We start from the raw sequence: 24999 nt of genomic DNA, 5'->3' as shown, positions 1-24999 counted from the left end.
GAGTACTCTTGCCTTGAGAACCCCATGAACAGTATGAAAAAGCAAAAAGATAGGACACTAAAAGATGAATTCCCCAGGTCGGTAGGTACCCAATATGCTGCTGGAGATTAGTGGAGAAATAACTCCAGAAAGAATGAAGGGATGCAGCCAAAGCAAAAATAATACCCAGTTGTGGATGTGAGTGGTGATAGAAACAAGATCCAAGGCTGTAAAGAGCAATATTGCATACAAACCTGGAATGTTAGGACCATGAATCAAGACAAATTGGAAGTGGTCAAATAGGAGATGGAAAGAGTGAACATCAACATTCTAGGAATCAGCAAGCTAAGATTAACTGGAATGGGTGAATATAACTCAAATGACGATTATATCTACTACTGTGGGCAGGAATCCCTTAGCAGAAATGGAGTACCCATCATAGTCAACAATAGAGCCCAAATACAGTACTTGGATGCAGTCTCAAAAACGACAGAATTATCTCTGTTCATTTCCAAGGCAGACCTTTCAATATCACAGTAATCCAAGTCTATGCCCCAACCAGTAACACTGAAGAAGCTGAAGTTGAACGGTTCTATGAAGACCTACAAGACCTTTTAGAACAAACACAAAAGAAGATATCCTTTTCATTATAGGGGACTGGAATGCAAAAGAAGGAAGTCAAGAAACACCTGGAGTAACAGGCAAATTTGGCCTTGGCATACAGAATGAAGCAGGGCAAAGGCTAATAGTGTTATGCCAAGAGAATGCACTGGTCATAGCAAACACCCTCTTCCAGCAACACAAGAGAAGACTCTACACATGGACATCACTAATCAGATTGATTATATTCTTTGCAGTCAAAGAGGGATAAGTTCTATACAGTCAGCAAAAAGAAGACTGGGAGCTGACTGTGGCTAAGACCATGAACTCCTTATTGCCAAAATCAAACTTAAATTGAAGAAAGTGGGGAAAACCACTAGACTGTTCAGGTATGACCTAAATCAAACCCCTTATGATTATACAATGGAAGTGAGAAATAGATTTAAGGGACTAGATCTGATAGACAGAGTGCCTGATGAACTATGGACAGAGGTTCATGACATTGTACTGGAGACAGGGATCAAGACCATCCTTAAGAAAAAGAAATGCAAAAAGTCCAAATGGCTGTCTGAGGAGGACTTACAAATAGCTGTGAAAAGAAGAGAAGTGCAAAGCAAGGAGAAAAGGAAAGATATGAGCATCTGAATGCAGAGTTCCAAAAATAGCAAGGAGAGATAAGAAAGCCTTCCTCAGCAACCAATTCAAAGATGGAAAACAATAAAATGGGAAAGATTAGAGATCTCTTCAAGAAAATTAGAGATACCAAGGGAATATTTTATGCAAATATGGGCTCAATAAAGGACGGAAATGGTATAGACCTAACAGAAACAGAAGATATTAAGAAGAGGTGGCAAGAATACACAGAAGAACTATACAAAAAAGATCCGCATGACCCAGATAATCATGATGGTGTAATCACTGATCTAGAGCCAGACATTCTGGAATGTGAAGTCAAGTAGGCCTTAGAAAGCATCACTATGAGCAAAGCTAGTGGAGGTGATGGAATTCCAGTTGAGCTATTTCAAATCCTGAAAGATGATGCTGTGAAAGTGCTGCATTCAGTACACCAGGAAATTTGGAAAACTCGGCAGTGGCAACAGGACTGGAAGAGTTCATCTTTCATTCTAATCCCAAAGAAGGGCAATGCCAAAGAATGCTCAAACTACTGCATGATTGCACTCATCTCACACACTTATAAAGTAATGCTCAAAATTCTCCAAGCCAGGCTCCAAAATATGTGAACCATGAACTTCCAGATGTCAAGCTCGTGTTTGAAAAGGCAGAGGAACCAGAGATCAAATTGCCAACATCCGCTGGATCATCAAAAAAAAGCAAGAGAGTTCCAGAATAAAACATCTATTTCTGCTTTATTGACTATGCCAATGCCTTTGACTGTGTGGATCACAAGAAATTGTGGAAAATTCTGAAAGATGGGAATACCAGACCACTGACCTGTCTCTTGAGAAATCTGTATGCAGGTCAGGAAGCAACTGTTAGAACTGGACAGGGAAAAACAGACTGGTTCCAAATAGGAAAAAGAGTACGTCAAGGCTGTATATTGTCACCCTGCTTATTAACTTATATGCAGAGTACATCATGAGAAACACTGGGCTGGAGGAATCACAAGCTGGAATCCAGATTGCTGGGAGAAATAACAATAACCTCACATATGCAGATGACACCACCCTTATGGCAGAAAGCTAATAAAAACTAAAGAGCCTCTTGATGAAAGTGAAAAAAAAGAGTGAAATTATTGGCTTAAAATTCAACATTCAGAAAACTAAGATCATGGCATCCAGTTCCATCACTTCATGGCAAATAGATTGTGATACAGTGAAAACAGTGTCTGACTTTATTTTGGGGGGTTCCAACCCAGATAGTATATTGAAAAACAGAGACATTACTTTGCCAACAAAGGTTCCTCTAGTCAAGGCTATGGTTTTTTCTGTGGTCATATATGGATGTAAGAGTTGGACTGTGAAGAAGGCTGAGCACTGAAGAATTGATGCTTTTGAACTGTGGTGTTGGAGAAGACTCTTGAGAGTCCCTTGGACTGCAAGAAGATCCAACCAGTCCATTCTGAAGGAGATCAGCCCTGAGATTTCTTTGGAGGGAAAGATGCTGAAGCTGAAACTCAGTACTTTGCCACCCCATGAGAAGAGTTGACTCATTGGAAAAGACTCTGATGCTGGGAGGGATTCGGGGAAGGAGGAGAAGGGGACAACAGAGGATGAGATGGCTGGGTGGCATCACAGACTCCATGGACATGAATCTGAGTGAACTCCGGGAGTTGGTGATGGACAGGGAGGCCTGGCATGCTGTGATTCATGGGATTGCAAAGAGTCAGACACGACTGAGTGTCTGAACAGAACTGAAAAATCACTGCCGAAGGTGCCTTCAGCCATGAAAATAAAGTTGCTTACCCCTTGGAAGGAAAGTTATGAGCAACCTAGATAGCACATTAAAAAGCAGGGACATTATTTTGTCAACTAAGGTCTGTGTAGTCAAGGCTATGGTTTTTCCAGTAGTCATGTATGGATGTGAGAGTTGAGCTATGAAGAGAGCTGAGCACTGAATTGATGATTTGGAACTGTGGTGTTGGGGAAGACTCTTGAGAGTCCCTTGAATTGCAAGGAGATCCAATCAGTCCATCCTAAAAGATCAGTCCTGAGTGTTCACTGGAAGGACTGATGTTGAAGCTGAAACTCCAATACCATGGCCACCTGATGTGAAGAGGGGACTTTTTGAAAAGACCCTGATGGTGGGAAAGATTGAGGGCAGGAGGAGAAGGGGTTGACAGGGGATGAGATGGTTGGATGGCATCACCGACTCAATGAACATGAGTTAGTGTAGGCTCTGGGAGTTGGTGATGGACAGTGAGGCCTGGCGTGCTGCAGTTCATGCAGTCACAAAGAGTTGGACACGACTGAACAACTGAACTGAAATGAACTGAAATAATAACATTATCTAATGTTTTAGTATTTTTACCTTAAAATTTAATGTGATCAAGAATCAGTATAAGTTTCTCAGAGAAGTTATTTTTCTCAAGTTTTATAGCTTAATTTTCTTTCAGACTACTACACAATACTTTCTATGCAATTAAATATCCATAGTATCATACTGAATTTCAAACCACTGAAGAAAAATAATTTGTTACTTAGGCTATAGTTTATGGCAGAAAGTGAAGAGGAACTAAAAAGCCTCTTGATGAAAGTGAAAGTGGAGAGTGAAAAAGTTGGCTTAAAGCTCAACATTCAGAATACAAAGATCATGGCATCCAGTCCCATCACTTCATGGGAAATAGATGGGGAAACAGTGCAAACAGTGTCAGACTTTATTTTGGGGGGCTCCAAAATCACTGCAGATGGTGACTGCAGCCATGAAATTAAAAGATGCTTACTCCTTGGAAGGAAAGTTACGACCGACCTAGATAGCATATTCAAAAGCAGAGACATTACTTTGCCAACAAAGTTCGTCTAGTCAAGGCTATGGTTTTTCCTGTGGTCATGTATGGATGTGAGAGTTGGACTGTGAAGAAGGCTGAACACCAAAGAATTGATGCTTTTGAACTGTGGTGTTGGAAAAGACTCTTGAGAGTCCCTTGGACAGCAAGGAGATCCAACCAGTCCATTCTGAAGGAGATCAGCCCTGGGATTTCTTTAGAAGGAATGATGCTAAAGCTGAAACTCCAGTACTTCAGCCACCTCATGTGAAGAGTTGACTCATTGGAAAAGACTCTGATGCTGGGAGGGATTTGGGTCAGGAGGAGAAGGGGATGACAGAGGATGAGATGGCTGGATGGCATCACTGACTTGATGGACGTGAGTCTGAGTGAACTCCGGGAGTTGGTGATGAACAGGGAGGCCTGGCGTGCTACAATTTATGGCGTCGCAAAGAGTTGGACATGACTGAGCGACTGAACTGAACTGAATTTGCATAAATAATCAGGTTTTTCCTTCTTTCTTTATTTCTCCATGCTTTATCCACTCAGACTCCTAGCAAACACCCTTTTATTGAGTGTTCATTACAACCATATCACAGTTGTAGATGCTCTGTGAGATGTAATAATTAATCAGAAACAAATGTTACTTTAACAAAGATTGTATATTTTCAGATACAAATTCTAAATTACTTTAATACTATCTGGAAATAAATACAAACATTTTTAAAAGCTGGTAAATCATGGTTGCATTATTTGCAACTTGTTATGCTGTTCAATCACTCAGTCATATCTGACTCTTTGTGACTGCATAAACTATAGCACACCGTGCCCATCACCACCTCCTGGAGCTCGCTCAAACTCACAATTACTGAGTCAGTGATGCCATCCAACCATCTCACCTTCTGTATTTCCCTTCTCCTTTTGCCTTCTAGTTTTCCCAGCTTCAGGGTATTTTCCAATGAGTCAGTTTTTCTCATCAGATGGCCAATGTATTGGAGCTTCAGCTTAAGCATCAGCCTTTCAATGAATATTCAGGACTGATATCCTTTAGAATGGACTGATTTGATCTCCCTGTAGTCCATGATACTCTTAAGAGTCTTCTCCAGCACCACAGATTGAAGGCATGAGTTCTTTAGCACTCAAACTTTTTTATTGTCCAACTCTCACATCTGTACATGACTACTGGAAAAACATACAGACCTTTGTCAGCAAAGTAATGTCTCTGCTTTTTAACACACTAAGTTGAGATAGCTTTTCTTCCAAGGAGCAAGCATCTTTTAATTTCATGGCTGCAGTCACCATCTACAATGATTTTTAGCCCCTCAAAATAAAGTCTGTCACTGTTTCCATTCCATCTATTTGCCATGAAGTGATGGGACTAAATGCTATGATCTTCATTTTTTGAATGTTGAGATGTAAGCCAGAAACTTTATAAGAGGAAAATTTTTCTCTAGATAATTTGGTGGAGATTTTAATGATGGGTAAAAGTTTGATATGCTACCATAGGGGAAGGCCTTTTACAGTATGAAACATGAGAGTCATGAAAGATAAAATGAGTGTCACATAGATGAAACACTAATTATTACATCAATAATTACAGTGATATTATTAGGGAAAAAATATTTCACACATCTTATTAAAGACTGTAAACAGTCTCACATACATACTGAAATGATGTACTGCCATCCACTCTGTTTAAAAGCAAAGTACCATAGGTGAAGCTGATCAGCTGTCCGGAATTCTTCACTTATGGAATCTTTCTTCTTGATTTTACATTAATTTCTGAAGGTCAGAAATGTCATCTGACATTTTTTGGAAATGATTATTTTAAAATAATTACTTTATTCAGTATTATAATCATAGAAATGAAGTAATTTTTTTTAGGAAATTAAAAAAAAATAAGATTATGGCACTTAACATCATTGGTATACCTTGGTATAGGCCAGCATGAAAAATGCTGATAAGCTTGTCTTTCTGATACTAAGAAAATATTCTAGTGCAAGCTTTAATATGCTTCTTTTGTTTTCACTGGATATTTCTTTTCTGTTGCTTTTCATTCTTTTTCCTATTTCATATCAGAGGATTGGTATAGTCTTTAAAGCTTCATTAACAATGAAGCAAATACTGATTTGAATAATCTATGACTATATTATCAGTAGATTCAGTTTTAAAATTTGCCAGGCCCATAGGGAAACCTAAAGGTAAATCTGAAATTCCAGGAGCCCCATGTGCAATCGGGGCTTCCCTGGTGGCTCAGATGGCAAAGAATCTACCCGAAATACAGGAGACTCAAGTTTGAACCTTGGGTCAGGAAGAATCCCCAGAGGAGGAAACGGCGACTCACTCCAGTATTCTTGCTTGAAAAATTCCATGGACAACGGAGTCTGCTAGGCTGCATTCTACTGGGCTGCAAAGAGTTGGACACAACTGAGCAACTAATACTTTCACATGCAATCAGTGTCAGAAAGTGGTCAATAAGAAGTGTGGTCTTGGCACAAATTCCAAGGTGGATACGGACAGTTCAGTTCAGTTTAGTTGCTCAGTTTTGTCCGACTCTTTGCGACCCCATGAATTGCAGCATGCCAGGCCTCCCTGTCCATCACCAACTCCTGGAATTCACTCAAATTCATGTCCATTGAGTCAGTGATGCCATCCAGCCATCTCATCCTCTGTTGTCTCCTTCTCTTCCTGCCCTGAATCCCTCCCAGCATCAGAGTCTTTTCCAGTGAGTCAACTCTTCGCATGAAATGGCCAAAGTATTGGAGTTTCAGCATTAGCATCAGTCCTTTCAAAGAACACTCAGGACTGATCTCCTTTAGAATGGACTGGTTGGATTTCCTTGCAGTCCAAGGGACTCTCAAGAGTCTTCTCCAAACAGGAAATAGTCAGTTATGAGTAGAATATTTTTATAGTTGATACAACAACTAAAAAAAAAAAATGTATTCACTCCTTGTTACACTTAACCGGTTTTTTGTTTCTGTTTGGCTCAAATAATTCCCTTCACTTAGATTGTCTGGTGGGCTTTCCTGGTGGCTCAGCAATAAAGAATTTGTCCAAAATGCAGGAATTGCTGGGTCAGGAATATACCCTGGAGGAGGGCATGGCAACCCACTCCAGTATTCTTGCCAGAAGAATCCAATGGACAGAGAAGCCTGGTGGGCTGCAGTCCATAGGTTTGCAAAGAGTCGGACATGACTGAAACAAGTGAGCACACACACACATTGTCTCGTGTCTGTGTTTGTCAATATTCTAGTCAACCTTTACATTCTAATTCACTTACCTTATCTCTTGTGATATCTTCTCTAATCATCCAATTGCAATCCATGGTCTCTGCATTACTTCTCTATTTTATCTTAATCACAATTTTTGCTTTAAAAGTCAATAATGCATAGCTACAGGGAAGCTGGCATTTAGAAAAGTAGCACTTCAAAATCTATTACAATTGCATTTTTTACATGTAAAAGTAGCCCATTGAGTCACAAGGATGTTGGTGGTTGGATGTCAGAAGAAGGCTATGTTATCTTTAGGGGTCTCAGGAAGGACAGGGTGGAATGGCATGAGATTTTATCATGTTCCTCAAAATGGCACACAATTTGCAACTTAGGAATGGTTTAATTTTAAAATTTTCTATATAATATTTTTAGACTATGATTGACAACAGGTAACTAAAATGGAAAATGAAACAATTTTTAAACAACGTTATTTAAAATAATAACTAAGGATTACAAGAAATCATTCTTTGGCTTTTCATAAGATAAAAAATATATTTATTTAGCAAAATACTTAAAGAGGACTTTTTTTGTGGAAGATTTTATACCATAACTTTAAATTGCCTCAATGAATCAAATATAGATGGAGCCTTCAGAAGTAGAGGCAATGTGTCACTCTGGAGTATACTTAAATTTTTAACTTGCTCCTTCACAAGACTTCTTCTATTTTCCCTAATGACAATACAGATTGAAGTTTGATTCGTAAACCAAAGGTCTGATTGTATTGCTGTCATTATCTTCATCAAATTGAATACTTATGTAATGTTAAAAATATTTCAGATGTATTTCTAAGTGCTTTGCATATATTAGTTCATTAAATAATGAACTTGAAACAGCCCTATATGTTAGGTACTATAACTAGCTCAAGTATAGAGATCACTTATGTGATCTGTATGAAGCACATAATCTTCAGTTATGTGCTTCACTTAACTGAAGCACAAGAAAGAAATATTTCACATAACTGAAATATATATTTAAAAGGATGTGTTGATGAAATAATTGAAGGAGGGGTATAAGAAAAGAGATATATAAATATATCTGTATTTGAAAGTATTTCCTGAGTCTTTCTTTTTTTCTCATATCGATTTCTACCACTTTACTACAAGACTCTGTAATCTCTCTTACATACCACTGGCATGGACTCACACATTCTAATTTCTCCATACCACATCTAGTAAGATACACAATAAAAAAAAAGTATGGTTTTATCACATTTTTGCTTTAAACATTTTGGTAGCTTCACGGTTTTCTTAGGATTAAAAAAAATGCTTATTTGTATGCAGAGTCCCATGATGTGTAGTACTTTTATTCTTCAACTTTAATGTATATCATATTTCCTGTTTCTTAATTCTCTAGTTTTCTTGTCATATTGGCCTTGCAGCTCCTCAGACACAGTCTGCTTCTTCCTGCCATAAAGCCTTTACACCAGTGTTCTTTCTTCCAATAATTTCTCACCTCTGATGAATCCTAATCTTGCCCTTGTCATGTCTTGTTCACTTTGGACAAGAGTCATTCCTTTCATCATGTAGACTGGTACTAAGTTAGTACCCACTTGACGTACACCTCCACTTTCCCCACTCACTGTACACTCTGCAGATATGTATTACAGAAACTATATCATAATTATTGGAAAGCTGTTTGGGTGGTAGGCTTCCCTGATAGCTCAGTTGGTAAACAATCTGCCTGCAATGCAGGAGACCCCAGTTCAATTACTGGCTCAGGAAGATACCCTGGAGATGGGAAAGGCTACCCACTCCAGTATTCTTGGTCTTCCTTTGTGGCTCAGATGGTAAAGAATCCACCTTCATGTGGGAGACCTAGGATCGATCCCAGGGTTGGGAAGATCCCCTGGAGAAGGGAAAGGCTATCCATTCCAGTATTCTGGCCTGGAGAATTCCAAGTCATGGATTTGCAAAGAGTCAGACACAACTGAGTGACTTTCACTGTCACTGTCATGGTCACTGTTTCGGTGGTGAATAAATCCAGAGAATGGACTTGTATAACAATGAAATTGTGATTCAGATCAAATCAGATCCGATCAGTCACTCAGTCGTGTCCGACTATTTGCAACCCCATAAATTGCAGCACTCCAGGCCTCCCTGTCCATCACCAACTCCCAGAGTTCACTCAGACTCACGTCTGTGGAGTCAGTGATGCCATCCAGCCATCTCATCCTCTGTCGTCCCCTTCTCTTCCTGCCACCAATCCCTCCGAGCATCAGAGTCTTTTCCAATGAGTCAACTCTTCGCATGAGGTGGCCAAAGTACTGGAGTTTCAGCTTTAGCATCATTCCTTCCAAAGAAATCCCAGGGCTGATATCCTTCAGAATGGACTGGTTGGATCTCCTTGTAGTCCAAGGGACTCTCAAGAGTATTCTCCAACACCGCAGTTCAAAAGCATCAATTCTTTGGTGTTCAGCCTTCTTCACAGTCCAACTCTCACATCCATACATGACCACAGGAAAAACCATAGCCTTGACTAGATGAACCTTTGTTGGCAAAGTAATGTCTCTGCTTTTGAATATGCTATCTGGGTTGGTCGTAACTTTCCTTCCAAGGAGTAAGCATCTTTTAATTTCATGGCTGCAGTCACCATCTGCAGTGCTTTTGGAGCCCAGAAAAATAGTCTGACACTGTTTCCACTGTTTCCCCATCTATTTTCCATGAAGTGGTGGGACCGGATGCCATGATCTTCGTTTTCTGAATGTTGAGTTTTAAGCCAACTTTTTCACTCTCCACTTTCACTTCATCAAGAGGCTTTTGAGTTCCTCTTCACTTTCTGCCATAAGGGTGGTGTCATCTGCATATCTGAGCTTATTGATATGTCTCCCGGCAATCTTGATTTCAGTTTGTGTTTCTTCCAGTCCAGCGTTTCTCATGATGTATTCTGCATATAAGTTAAATAAACAGCGTGACAATATACAGCCTTGACAAACTCCTTTTCCTATTTGGAACCAGTCTGTTGTTCCATGTCCAGTTCTAACTGTTGCTTTTTTTGAAAGTTTCTAAATGATTTCAGTGGGCAGCCAAAACTGAAAATCACTATCTCAGTGAAGGAAAGAGTGAAATACATCAGTACAAATTGTGCTTTTTTTCTTTGCTTGTGGATCAAGAAAAATAATATTTGAACCCTAAGTGATTTTTCAATCAGATCAAGTCAGATCAGTCGCTCAGTCGTGTCCGACTCTTTGCGACCTCATGAATTGCAGCACGCCAGGCCTCCCTGTCCATTGCCAACTCCCGGAGTTCACTCAGACTCACTTACATCGAGTCAGTGATGCCATCCAGCCATCTCATCCTCTGTCGTCCCCTTCTCCTCCTTCCCCAAATCCTTCCCAGCATCAGAGTCTTTTCCAATGAGTCAACTCTTCGCATGAGGTGGCCAAAGTACTGGAGTTTCAGCTTTAGCATCATTCCTTACAAAGAAATCCCAGGGCTGATCTCCTTCAGAATGGACTGGTTGGATCTCCTTGTAGTCCAAGGGACTCTCAAGAGTATTCTCCAACACCGCAGTTCAAAAGCATCAATTCTTCAGTGCTCAGCCTTCTTCACAGTCCAACTCTCACATCCATACATGACGACTGGAAAAACCACAGCCTTGACTAGACGAACCTTTGTTGGCAAAGTAATGTCTCTGTTTTTCAATATGCTATCTAGGTTGGTCATAACTTTCCTTCCAAGGAGTAAGTGTCTTTTAATTTCATGGCTGCAGTCACCATCTGTAGTGATTTTGGAGCCCAGAAAAATAGAGTCTGACACTGTTTCCACTGTTTCCCCATTTCCCATGAAGTGATGGGACCAGATGCCATGATCTTCGTTTTCTGAATGTTGAGTTTTAAGCCAACTTTTTCACTCTCCACTTTCACCTTCATCAAGAGGCTTTTTAGTTCCTCTTCACTTTCTTCCATAAGGGTGGTGTCATCTGCATATCTGAGCTTATTGATATTTCTCCCGGCAATCTTGATTCCAGCCTGTGTTTCTTCTAGTCCAGCGTTTCTCATGATGTACTCTGCATAGAAGTTAAATAGACAGGGTGACAATATACAGACTTGACGTACTTCTTTTTCTATTTGGAACCAGTCTGTTGTTCCATGTCCAGTTCTGTTGCTTCCTGACCTGCATACAAATTTCTAAAGAGGCAGATTAGGTGGTCTGGTACGCCCAACCCTTTTAGAATTTTCCACAGTTTATTGTGATCCACACAGTCAAAGGCTTTGGCATAGTCAATAAAGCAGAAATAGATGTTTTTCTGGAACTCTCTTGCTTTTTCCATGATTCAGCAGATGTTGGCAATTTGATCTCTGGTTCCTCTTCCTTTTCTAAAACCAGCTTTACCATCAGGAGGTTCACGGTTCACATATTGCGGAAGCCTGGCTTGGAGAATTTTAAGCATTACTTTACTAGCATGTGAGATGAGTGCAATGTGCGGTAGTTTGAGCATTCTTTGGCATTGCCTTTCTTTGGGATTGGAATGAAAACTGACCTTTTCCAGTCCTGTGGCCAGTGCTGAAATTTCCAAATTTGCTGGCATATTGAGTGCAGCACTTTCACAGCATCATCTTTCAGGATTTGGAATAGCTCAACTGGAATTCTATCACCTCCACTAATAAAATATTCCTAGTAACTTAGTCCGTCTTGTTCTACCTGTGATCAACATTTAAAAAATATATTTGCATCAACCAAGGTGTATTTTACATCAGAATTATATAGAGAAAGATATTTATAGACAGCGTATTGTATATATTTGAAGAAGGAAATGGAAACCCGCCCCAGTATTCCTTCCTGGAAAGTTCCAAGGGCAGAGAAGCCTGGAATGGTTTTTCAGTCCATGGGGTCACAAGAGAGTTAGACACAACTTCTCGACTGAACAACAGTAAAAATTGTATAATTATATATATATACACTTATAACATTGGGAAAAATTTCACAACCTTTTTTTTTTTCTCTCCCTCTCTTTCTCTATTTCTATAAATAGAGGTATTTAATATTTTTAAGATATTTTTCCAGAGTATTGTGAGTAAAATATATGCTTGCTTATCTACTTCCCTATTCCTCATTACACAAGGCTTTTTTGTTTGTTTAATTCTTTGCACAGAGCAACTGTAAAATGTTCATTCTTATGAGCTATTGCTTAGTGATTCATTTTTCCTGAAGTAAAAGTATATAATTATAGTGGAATTAAGTCTCACTAATGATTAGTTATAAATATTTACTAGATACTACTATAACTTTGGTGATGATTATAAAAAAGAATTTAGAAAATAAAGTAAATAAGTTGTGCTCAAAAAGTCATATGCATATTATGAAGCCACTGATGAGTTAGATGTATTCTGTGACTTCCATTAAGGAATATTTATTCAACTCAATGATTAAGTTAAAAGAAATTGAAATGCACTATTATTCATTTAAAAATAAATTTCTCTACCTAGGCAAAAGCAAATCTTATATTTCACAGTTTCATGATTATTAAATATGTAAATAATGGTAAATATATAAAAATTAAATACTAAAAAGTACTTTAAGGTTTTCATTATTTTTCATAATTAGAATATATATTCTCTTTAAATTGGAAGGACTGAGAGTTTAAAATAAAGTTAGCAATATTTTGAATGGATAATATTAACATGGACAGATGACTTCTTTCTCAGGAGAACAAATTAATATATCAGTTGCATTAATATAAAAATAGTAAAACAAATATTTTGAGGTAAGTTATGTAAGCAGTAAATTTTACTTTTAAGCTAAACTTTTTGCAGGAGTTACCTGTCAAAATGACTGCCCCCAAGATCACTCTTTATATTTAAAGACCTTAATATCCATTGTATTTATCTGTGCTCTAAAGCCCATATGGAAACTGCTCAGCTTTAACTTGTGGTGTTTTACCTGACAATTAGTAATGGATTGATGCCTTCATTGAACTATTTTGAAGAAAAATTACACAAAATTTTCTAATATTATATTGCAGAATTTTCAGAAGTAATAATACTATGTCAAAGCTTTATACTGTCACCCTGCTTATTTAACTTATATACAAAGTACATCATGTGAAATGTTGGCCTGGATGAAGCACAAGCTGGAATCAAGATTGCTGGTGGAAATATCAACAATACGCAGATGACACCACCCTTATGGCAGAAAGTGAGGAAAAACTAAACAGTGTCTTGATGAAAGTGAAAGAGGAGAACAAAAAACTTGGCTGAACACTCAGCATTCAGAAAATGAAGATCATTTCATCTGGTCCCATCACTTCATGGCAAATAGATGGGGAAACAATGGAAACAGTGACAGACTTTATTTTCTTGTGCTCCAAAATCACTGTAGATGATGACTGTAATCATGAAATTAAAAGATGCTTGCTCCTTGGAAGAAAAGCTATGACCAACCTAGACAACATATTAAAAAGCAGAGATGTTACTTTGCTGACGAAGGTCCATCTAGTCAAAGTTATGATTTTTCCAATAGTCATGTATGGATGTGAGAGTTGGACTATAAAGAAAGCTGAGCACTGAAGAATGGATGTTTTTGAAATGTGGTGTTGAAGAAGACTCTTGAGAGTCCTTTGGACTGCAAGGAGATCAAACTAATCAATCTTAAAGATCAGTCCTCAATAAACACTGGAAGGACTGATGCTGAAGCTGAAACTCCAATACTTTGGCCATCTGATGCAAAGAACTGACTCACTGGAAAAGACCCTGATGCTGGGAAAGATTGTAGGCAGGAGGAGAAGGGAATGACAGAAGATGAAATGGTTGAATGGCATCACCAACTCAATAGACATGAGTCTGAGCAAGCCCCAGAAGATGGTGATAGACACGGAAGCCAGGTGTGCTGCAGTCCATGGGGTTGCAAAGAGTCAGACATGGCTGAATGATTGAACTGAACTGAGGCATTCTTAAAGGATAAGTATACTGAGATGCAGGAAATAAGGGATTTTTTTTTTTTTTTTTCATTGTCACACAGCTGGTAGAAACAAACTGAAATTTGAGGTCAGGCAATTACCCTGTATTGTCAATGTTGTCAACAAAAATCGTCTGCAGTTTCTATCAACATTTATGATACCAATGAAATGGACCTATAAAAGTTGCTTATTCATACAATGTAATAGTATATGCAATGGAAAGTAAATGAATGCCTCATCTAATCACCTGAATGAATGTTATAAACATAACTTGAAAGGGAGAAGACACAATATTTTTTTCTTACCCCTAGCCCTGATATTCTCACTCAAAATACCTTGATTAATTAAAACATTTTAATATATAAAATCATTAATTATATTTTTATTTTTTGTGTATATTCCCCATTAAAATATTATAAAGTATTTAAAATTGTATAAAAACTAGATCATAATACTTTCACAAAATACTGTTGTTTCTTTCCAAAGTGGTATACTTAAACAACAATCTCATCATAAAAATTTCTGTTCCAATGTTTTGAAGAGTTTTTGATATTAAAACACTTTTAATTTTAAAAATAGTAAAGTATGGTTGTCAAAAACTTTCTCTCAAAGATGTTTTATTTTTATATCCTGATTATTCCGATTACCAGCTATATCAAACATTTTATATGCTTATAGGACCTTCATATATCTTCTTCTATAAAATTTCTCTGTTGTCCATGGGGTTGCAAAAGAGTTGAACATGACTGAGCAACTAAACAGCAATATAAAATACAAAATTCCTGGCAGGCTACAGGGATTTCCCAGGCAAGAATACTTCCCAGGCAAGTTCATACATATGAACTTGAAGGTTCATATGTAGGGAACTTACTGTAACCTCAAAATTAAAACCATCACAGAGTAAGTATTTTTATAGAGTACATAACTGAATAAATAATCACCAGACAAATTAAAACTTGTATAGTGAAATGCAAAAAAGCAAAATGGCTGTCTGGGAAGGCCTTACAAATAGCTGTGAAAAGAAGGGAAGCAAAAAGCAAAGGAGAAAAGGAATGATATAAGCATCTGAATGCAGAGTTCCAAAGAATAGCAAGAAGAGATAAGAAAGCCTTCCTCAGCAATCAATGCAAAGAAACAGAGGAAAGCAATAGAAACAGAAACACTAGAGATCTATCTCTTCAAGAAAATTAGAGATATCAAGGGAATATTTCATGCAAAGATGGGCTCAATAAAGGACAGAAATGGCAGGGACCTAACAGAAGCAGAAGATATTAAGAAGAGGTGGCAAGAATACACAGAAGAACTGTACGAAAAAGATCTTCACGACCCAGATAATCACGATGGTGTGATTACTCACCTAGAGCCAGACATCCTGGAATGTGACGTCAAATGGGCCTTAGAAAGCATCACAACGAACAAAGCTACTGAAGGTGATGGAATTCCAGTTGAGCTATTTAAAAATCCTGAAAGATGATGCTGTGAAAGTGCTGCACTCAATATGCCAGCAAATTTGGAAATCTCAACAGTGGCCACAGGACTGGAAAAGGTCAGTTTTCATTCCAATCCCAAAGAAAGGCAATGCCAAAGAATATTCAAACTACTGCACAATTGCACTCATCTCACATGCTAGTAAAGTAAAGCTTAAAATTCTCCAAGCCAGGCTTCAGCAATACATGAACCATGAACTTCCAGATGTTCAAGCTGGTTTTAGAAAAGGCAGAGGAACCAGAGATCAAATTGCCAACATCTACTGGATCATTGAAAATACAAGAGAGTTCCAGAAAAAAACATCTATTTCTGCTTTATTGACTATGCCAGAGACTTTGACTGTGTGGATCACAATAAACTATGGAAAATTCTGAATGAGATGGGCATACCAGACCACCTGACCTGCCTCTTGAGAAATCTGTATGCAGGTCGGGACACAACAGTTAGAAATGGACATGGAACAACAGACTGATTCCAAATAGGAAAAGGAGTACGTAAAGGCTGTATATTATCACCCTGCTTATTTAACTTATATGTAGAGTACATCATGAGAAATACTGGGCTGGAAGAAGCACAAGCTGGAATCAAGATTGCCAGGAGAAATATCAATAACCTCAGATACGCAGATGATACCACCCTTATGGCAGAAAGTGAAGAAGAACTAAAGAGCCTCTTGATGAAAGTGAAAGAGGAAAGTGAAAAGTTGGCTTAAAGCTCAACATTCAGAAAACAAAGATCATGGCATCTGGTCCCATCACTTCATGACAAATAGATGGGAAAAAGCAGAAACAGTGTCAGACTTTATCTTTTTGGACTCCAAAATCACTGCAGATGATGATTTCAGCCATGAAATTAAAAGACACTTACCCCTTTGGAGGAAAGTTATGACTGACCTAGACAGCATATTAAAAAGCAAAGACATTACTTTGTCAACAAAAGTCCATGTAGTCAAGGCTATGGTTTTTCCAGTGATCATGTATGGATATGAGAGTTGGACTATAAAGAAAGCTGAGAGCCAAAGAATTGATGCTTTTAACTGTGGTGTTGGGGAAGACTCTTGAGGGTACCTTGAATTACAAGGAGATACAACCAGTCCATCCTAAAGGAGATCAATCTTGGGTGTTCATTGGAGCGACTGATGTTGAAGCTGAAACTCCAATACTTTGGCCACCTGATGCAAAGAGCTGACTTTTTGGAAAAGACCCTGATGCCAGGAAAGATTGAGGGCAGGAGGAGAAGGGAACGTCAGAGGATGAGATGGTTTGATGGCATCACCGACCCAATGGACATGGATTTGAGTGGACTCTGGGAGTTGGTGATGGACAGGGAAGCCTGGCGTGCTGTGGTTCATGGAGTCATGAAGAGTTGGACACGACTGAGCAAATAAATGAAACTGAACTGATAGTATTGGTACAGAATCTACTTTCAAAATCAAGAGCAACTTTCTCATTCCATATCCAATATAAACTTGGACTTGGTAAGAAAGAGGCAGGTAAATAATTGACCCATCCTCCTAAAAACACTCTTCACTCATAATTTTCAGATACCAGAAGCTCTGAAAAATCCTCCAACCCATCTGAACATTTCCTCTCTGTCTCCTTTGTCCTTTTTTTTTTTCTCTTATAATTGATACTGGGGCCACTCAAGGCTTTGCTGCTGTGAATAATGTATTTATGAAATGAAGCAGGATCCTATGGTCCTTGATCCCTCCCATGTCCTCAGCCTGACTTTTGTCAAATAATAAGTTTAATCATAGAAGTGAAAGCATGCAAAACAAAGGAAAACAATCAAAGGAGACCAATAAAAATATTGTAGTCATTAAACATAATCAAAGACATTCAGCTCCTTCTGCAGAGCTATAGGTAATATTCTGAACCATATTTTTGAGGTATCTTAGAGATACTGAAACCTCCACCAGCTGGAGAATTTAACTACATGATGACCAGACTGTACTCATGACATAAACTGCCACAATTCTGAGAACTGGCCTCAAGAAATGCAACAAAACAACCCTGGAACTGAAGACTAACTGTATTTAAGGCAATCAAGACGGTGCTGGTCAGACCACTGGTGACCAACTTCAAGACTGCTGTCAAAACTGACTGTGGTGTTTCAGCAAGTAACTCCCTCCTTCCACTATAAAAGCTCTTGTCGGGATGAGGGTAGTAGGCTACTTGGACAGGCACCTGCCCTTCTCACCCTGTCTCTTGGTTGCTGACATTCAAATAAACCAAACTTTCCACCAACCTGGCCTTTTTGATGGCTTTTGAGCAGCAAGCAGACAGAACCCTGGATTCTGTAACACTTATTCCATTTTAATTGAGTATTTAATGACTATGTAAGTTCAATGAGGTCAGGGACTTTTTTTTATTCACCTATATTTTTTTGGCACTTTGGCGATAAGAAAAATTCCTAACACATAGTAGACATTCAATAAACAGTAGTTGAATAAGTTATTAACTCATGAATAGATTAAAAGTATCATTTTACTTTCACCTCTGTGTTGAGACACAATTCTCCATGAGTCTTTCACATTTTTGCACAACTTTTAAACAAGACTGACTTCCCCTCTCCCAAATTTTTATAATAGAAAGACTAGTAAGATAAAGATAGTTCTTTTCTCCATAGTAAAAGACAATCATACTTAAAAGCATGAAGAGAATGTCTCCTTCTGGAGCAATGGGTATATAAGTTTGTTGTCCGTTATATATTACTTTGCTTCCAACTTCAAATTAACTTACAACCCATTGAATGTACAGATTTCATCTAAATATTGTCAAAGCAAAAAAAAAAAAAAAAAAAGGTGTAATAGATAAACAGACAAGGAAGACTTTATTCAATACTATTGCAATAAGGAAAAGAGGCCAGAATTGAGGCCGAATGCACCTCCACTAAAACAAAGGGGAGTGGAGGGAGTTTCTGAGAGCTGTAATGCATGGGTGGATCATAAGTAGTCTTTGTTTGCAAATTGGCCTTATTTAAACAAAGGTAAATTGCATTTCCTATCTTCCAAACAAGAGGTAGACTTACAACTTGAAGCAAGGTGTCAGTTGAAGTTAAGCTCTTACTCTTGCACAGAAACTGGGAGATAAAAACAGTAACTTTCTTGCTGATTATATTCCTAGGTTCTTGCAGAAAGAAAGTATGCGGCTGTAACACTGGCAATAGGCTTTTTAAATGACTAACTTCTCAAAGGGACAGAAAACTTGCAATTTGCAATTACAAGTTGTTTAAAGTAAGTGCTTTAAGGAAAGTGAGGTCAGGATTCTAGAGGCAGGAGAATCCTGTCTCAAGTCTGGTCAACATGAAGGAGATATTAAAATCCTCTTGGCATAACCAAGACTGGGAAATTGGGGCTTGGAGAACTGATACAAAAAAAATGTTGATACTCTGACTATTGCCATTGTTATGGTGATAACTATCTTTCTTCTATGACCCAGGAGCCTTGTGTCTTCTCTCAGTATACATACTTTTGTGGCAGTTTAACTTGTCAGCTAGGAAACAGGGTAAGAATCACAGATACTTCAGAGTTCTTAACAATCAGACATTCCGCTTTGAAACTTGTGGAAAATTCACCAGAATTCTCCTAATAGATAGTGAGACCACTTCAGTAAATATAAACACAGTATTTAAATACTTAGTGATTGTTTAACATTTAAGAAAATTCATCTAATATAGAAGTGAATTGACAGGAAAAAAACAGTGTGTAAAAGTTGTATATATCATCTATTGATGACTCATAAATAATTTAATTGCTTGTGTTTAATAATTTCAGCTTATAAGAAAAGAGGCATTGTATTCTCTAAGCTTTAGATACATTTATTATGTTTTGACAGGCAGCCAAAACTTAGAGGACCCTAACTTGAAATTCAAACTAATTATATTACACTGCTTAATGCAGTTTTGCTGAATGTAAATAAAAGTACTTTAAATTGCAGTGTAGAAACAGTCTTCAAAAGTAGAGGCATAAGATGCATCATCTCTGACTTTTAGATTTTGAATCTTCATATGATCATAAATAAGAAAATATATTTTCCCTCATAAAGCATCTAGGTCATAATATTTTGATGGATTCCTTTATGTTTTCATGTGAATGAAATGGTTCAATCCATAGTGATTAGTTTTGACCTCAGTGAAATCATTTGTTAGCTGATAGAGGCCATTCTGAATGACATAACAGCTGAATAACTGCTTTTGTTGTTAATTTGATTTGAGAACCTCACTGTGTCGTCATTCATTCACTTTTTATCTCTCCTTTGTTGCAGGTGTGACAGTACTGGAAGGCCCTATCTATGCTGTGGGAGGCCATGATGGCTGGAGTTATCTGAACACAGTGGAAAGGTGGGATCCTCAGAGTCAGCAGTGGACATTTGTAGCTAGCATGTCAGTTGCCCGAAGCACAGTTGGGGTGGCAGCATTGAACGGCAAGTGAGTAGACTTTTTTTTTTTTAATCTGAAAAAAGATTTTGAGTGAATGTTCTTTTAAAATAACATTTAGCAAACTGCTTTGAAAAAACTCTTTTTTAAAAATTTAGGTTTCGATTTTTTTTAAGTCTAGTCTTCATGGATTATTGACAGTTCAAGAGTGTGTATTTTTCCAATTATAACTTCTTATAAAATAAAACCAAACAAAAATAACAAAAATGACCAAAAGCCCCCCAAAACCCTAAAAATATATAGAACAGGGAATTTTACTCAATACTCTGTAATAATCTAAATGGGAAAAGAACTTGAAAAAGAAGATACATGTATGTCCATAAGTGAATCACTTTCTTGCGTACCTGAAACTAATATTGCTAACTATTGTTGTTATGTAGTCGCTAAATTGTGTCTGACTCTTTTGAGACACCATGAACTGTAGCCCACCAAGCTCCTCTGTCCATGTGATTTCCCAGGAAAGAATAACGAAGTGGATTGCCATTTCCTTCTCTATGGGATCTTCCTGACCCAGGGATTGAACTCCAACATAAAATAAAAATTAAGAAGAATAGCCAAAAAAAAATTGAAAACAAAACAAAACAAAAAACAACAAAAATCCTCAAATTTCTTAATCTTAACTGCTTGTTAAAAGTATTAAATATATTTCATGAAAATTATGTGAACTGCATATTTTACCATTTCTGGTGCAATAGTCTGAGGAGCCTTTTGAAAGACTACCAAAAGTTTGGTTCTTAATGTTTTTTGCCTGATTGTATCAATCTCTCTACTTTTCTCCTTTTCCATTCCTATCACCCTAAGTCAGGGATTTTCAAACTCAACACTGTTGATATTTTGAGTCAGATAATTCTTTGTTGGCTATGAGGCTCGGCCCTGTGCATGTACAATGTTTAGCAGCAGACTGGCTTCTATCCACTAGATACCAGCTGTACCCACCTGCCCAATGTGATAACCAAAAGAAGTCTCCAAATATTGCCTAATATATCCTCTGGGGTGGCAAAATATACTCCCTCTCACTATCTGAGAAACTCTGCCCTAAACAAAGATAACACCTCTGGCAGGGACTACAGCAGAAGTTTCCAGTCTCCTTCCTTCTCTTCCCCCTAAAGTCCATTTGCTAATGCAGCCAGAGCTGCTTTAGAAATACAAATAACATATCAGTTCTCTTCAAGAACGTCTTAAAATTAGAATACAATGCCTATCTCTACCTAAAGTCATCCACTGGATCTTGTTTCTGCCTACTCTACATTTTTTCCTCAATACATCAGCCAAATTGCCCTTTCATCTTTGCTTCAAATACAGCAACTCTAATCCCACTCAATCCCTTTGAGTGTACTTTTTTTTTTTTTTTTTGCCTAAATGCTATTCCTTACAATCTTCACATGCTTGGCCTTTTATCATTGCTCAAATTTCATCTCAAAATCTGTCCACATAGACAGTTATTTACTCTTACTCTTATTTAAAATAGACCACCCTGCACACTATCCCAAATTGTTTGCAGTTCATAAAATTACATGTGCTATTGTTTTCTATTTTTACTAGGTATACATGGTCAATAAATCTTGGTATCTGTCTACAACATTCATTATTGTATCCTTAGGCATGATGCACATTCAATCTATTTACTGAATAAGTGTTGAAAGAATTACACATCCAATTAAGTAATAACTTTTGAGAATTTAATTACCTTTGACAAATTTTTCCTAAATATATGTAAGTATCTATGAAGTTATTATTATATCCCACTGTTAAAATATAAATAAACTGCTTTCCTCAGCTAAATTGCACATACATGCATTCTTTGGCTTTAAAAACTCTAGGAAATTCACATTTTAATGGCTATACAGTAATTTATTTTGTGCCAAAAAATTCCCACAAAAACACACAAAACATGATAAATGTAAGTGAACACTATAAATTTAAGTAGCTAGTACTGATCTGAAATAAGCAGACTGCCAAATATGACTGCAGCAAAGGCAGGTTTATTCAGAATTAGCACAGAATTGCAATTTTGGATCTACAATAATGGTGAGCATATGCATGTCCCAAAGGGTAAGAGGAAGAGAAAGATTTTATCGAGAAAAAGAAAGTTGAGAAGGTTAGAGCAAACAGTGTTTTTTCCCTTGCTTAGTCGTTTTCATGAAAAAGAAGATTCTTTCTGTTGTGTGTGTGTGTGTATTGAGTCATGTCTAATTCTTTGTGACTCCATGGACTGTAGCTTGCCAGGCTTTTCTGTTCATGGGATTCTCCAGGCAAGAATAATGGATCTGATTGCCAATTTCCTACTTCAGGGCATCTTCCTAACCCAGGGATGGAACACGTATCTCTTGCATCTCCTGCATATGGGAAGCCTTTCTTCCTGTTGGGCTCTGCTATTATCATAGGGTATAAGAGCTCCCCATTTCAATTTCTCAGTTGTCTTTAATTGAGTTTTCTGTTTATAAATTATTTACACTAGTCTCTGACTTTTAATATCCAAAATATCTGCTGCGGCTGCTGCTGCTAAGTCACTTCAATTGTGTCTGACTCTGTGCAACCCCATAGACGGCAGCCCATCAGGCTTCCTCGACCCTGGCATCCTCCAGGCAAGAATACTGGAGTGGGTTGCCATTTCCTTCTCTAATGCATGAAAGTGAAAAGTGAAAGTGAAGTCACTCAGTTGTGTCCGACTCCTAGTGACCCCATGGACTGCAGTCTAACAGGCTCCTCTCTCCATGGGATTTGCCAGGCAAGAGTACTGGAGTAGATTGCCATTGCCTTCTCCAATCCAAAATATCTAAATATATCTAAAACACATATCTACAGTGATGTGTGTCTAAAACAACCCCCAAATTTAGATATTATACACGAAAAGATACACTGAATACCATTAGATATAAACTTTTGGGCACCTTCCTAACTGTACCCTTAGGAAGAATTTCTACAAAGTGAAGACAATTGGGACTGAAATATTTTCTAGCTTCAAAGGACTATTTTAATTTAAACTTTGTCTTTGGTGCATGCATGCATGCTGTCGCTTCAGTCATGTCCAACTCTTTGTGACCCCAAGGACTGTAGCCCACCAGGCTCCTCTGTCCATGCAATTCTCCAAGTGAAAATACTGGAATGGGCTACTATTCCCTTCTCCAGGGTGTCTTCCCTATCCAGGGATTGAACTGATATCTCTTATAGCACTAGCACCACCTGGGGAGCCCTGTCTTTCCTAGGAGTCACCAAAATGCTTTTTCAATACTATCATGCAAATAATGTCTTGCATCCTGACCGATAACTTATTATCATGATTTGCTTTGAAAAATAATTGTTTTAAAAACAAAATGTTTTTATTAGTATGAGGCTAAGTTTGAGTAAACTGCTCATTCTATTTCATCAGATGTGTGTATATGTATTACAGAATATATACCAATATTTTCTACTTTCATCAATATTAACATATTATGTCCATTTATGATTTTAATTGCATATATTTTGGACTCTCAAATTTCATATTTATATATTTATCAATCTGTGATTTCCTCAGGCTTAGGATTCAGTTTTCATTTAGGTTTATTGTGCACTTAAAATTAGGACTTCCTGGTAAATAATCTGCTTGCAATGGTAAAGATCCCTTGGTAAAAATGGTAAAGAACATGACTGCAATGCAGGAGACTCATGTTTGATCCCTGGAGTGGGAAGATTCTCTGGAGAAGGGAATGGCTGCCCACTCCAATATTCTTGCCTGGAGAATTCCATGCACAGAGGAATCTGATGGGCTAGAGTCCATGAGGTCACAGAGCCAGACATGACTGATCAACTAACATTTTAAAAGTCATTTCTTACTGTCATATATACTTCCTGAGAATCCATTAAGGAATTTGCCTAGAAATAAGTATTTCCAGAGTAATTAGAGAAAATGTTAGATCTATACATTTGAAATCTTTTCATTTGATAATACAACCTTACTTTTATATCTTAAAATTAGTCTCTATTTATTTTGTGCATGGGTTTATGCTCTGCCACTCAGCTTTGTCTTACTCTTTGTGACCCCATGGGCTGTAGCCTGCCAGATTCTTCTGTCCATGGAATTTTCTAGACAAGAATACTGGAGTGGGTTGTCATTTCCTACATCAAGGGATCTTCCCAATCCAGGGATAGAATTCACCTCTCTTGCATCTCCTGCACTGACAGGTGGATTCTTTACCAGTGTTCTACCTGGGAAGCCCCAATGTAGTTTAGCAGTTTTAATTTGAGTATAGGTTTAATATTATGCTTTCTGAGCTTCATTCACATTTGTTTGTATTTTTGAACATCACAGATATTATATTTTGGTTTACATATTAGTATGTATTAATTATGCATTTAATAGTGCAGTAGAGAAGAAAGTTTAAGTATTTATGTTTATAGTAACTACCTTACTAAAATGCACATGTCAGTTATATTATTTTTCAATTTATATATATTTTCAAAATATACATATTTTTCAATTTATAATAATAGATTCTCTAGGAAGATAAACATGGTAAAATAAATGCAAATGAAATTTTTTACTTCTTAATATGAATGCTTGTCTTCTTTTTAATGAATTCCTTTCATTTTTAGAATAACAACATAAATATTAATATCAGGTGACCTCAACTGTCTTTTAATTGGGAAAACTTTAATACTTTGCTGTCTGTGTGACATTTATTGTTATTTGGGATACTTATACCAAGTGATTTTAAGGGCCAGATCTTATCATTGTCTATAATTTCATTAATGGAAATTTTACTTAAAAAATCATATTTGGTATGATGTTTTATTAAATTTTCTTAAAATGTGTAAAATTATGTTTTATTATTTTTTCTATTACATGGTAATGTAAATAAATATCATGACTATAAATCATTATTATATGCACAGAATAAAACCAAC

The 24999-nt window shown here is 37.4% G+C and overlaps 1 protein-coding gene across 1 annotated transcript in view; it reads left to right on the top strand.

Annotated features, from left to right (window-relative positions):
- The window catches only part of KLHL1 (kelch like family member 1), a 524949-nt gene that overhangs the window by 447845 nt on the left and 52105 nt on the right, over positions 1-24999 (top strand). The window contains exon 8 of the mRNA XM_027557663.1: positions 19941-20103. Coding sequence (XP_027413464.1) covers positions 19941-20103 — 163 coding nt within the window. The remainder of the gene's footprint in view (positions 1-19940; positions 20104-24999) is intronic.

The sequence above is a fragment of the Bos indicus x Bos taurus genome, chromosome 12 (genome assembly GCF_003369695.1).
Source record: "Bos indicus x Bos taurus breed Angus x Brahman F1 hybrid chromosome 12, Bos_hybrid_MaternalHap_v2.0, whole genome shotgun sequence".
NCBI classification, from domain to species: domain Eukaryota; kingdom Metazoa; phylum Chordata; class Mammalia; order Artiodactyla; family Bovidae; genus Bos; species Bos indicus x Bos taurus.
Note: the sequence above shows the minus strand (reverse complement) of the source record. Positions and strands in the feature narration are given on the sequence as shown.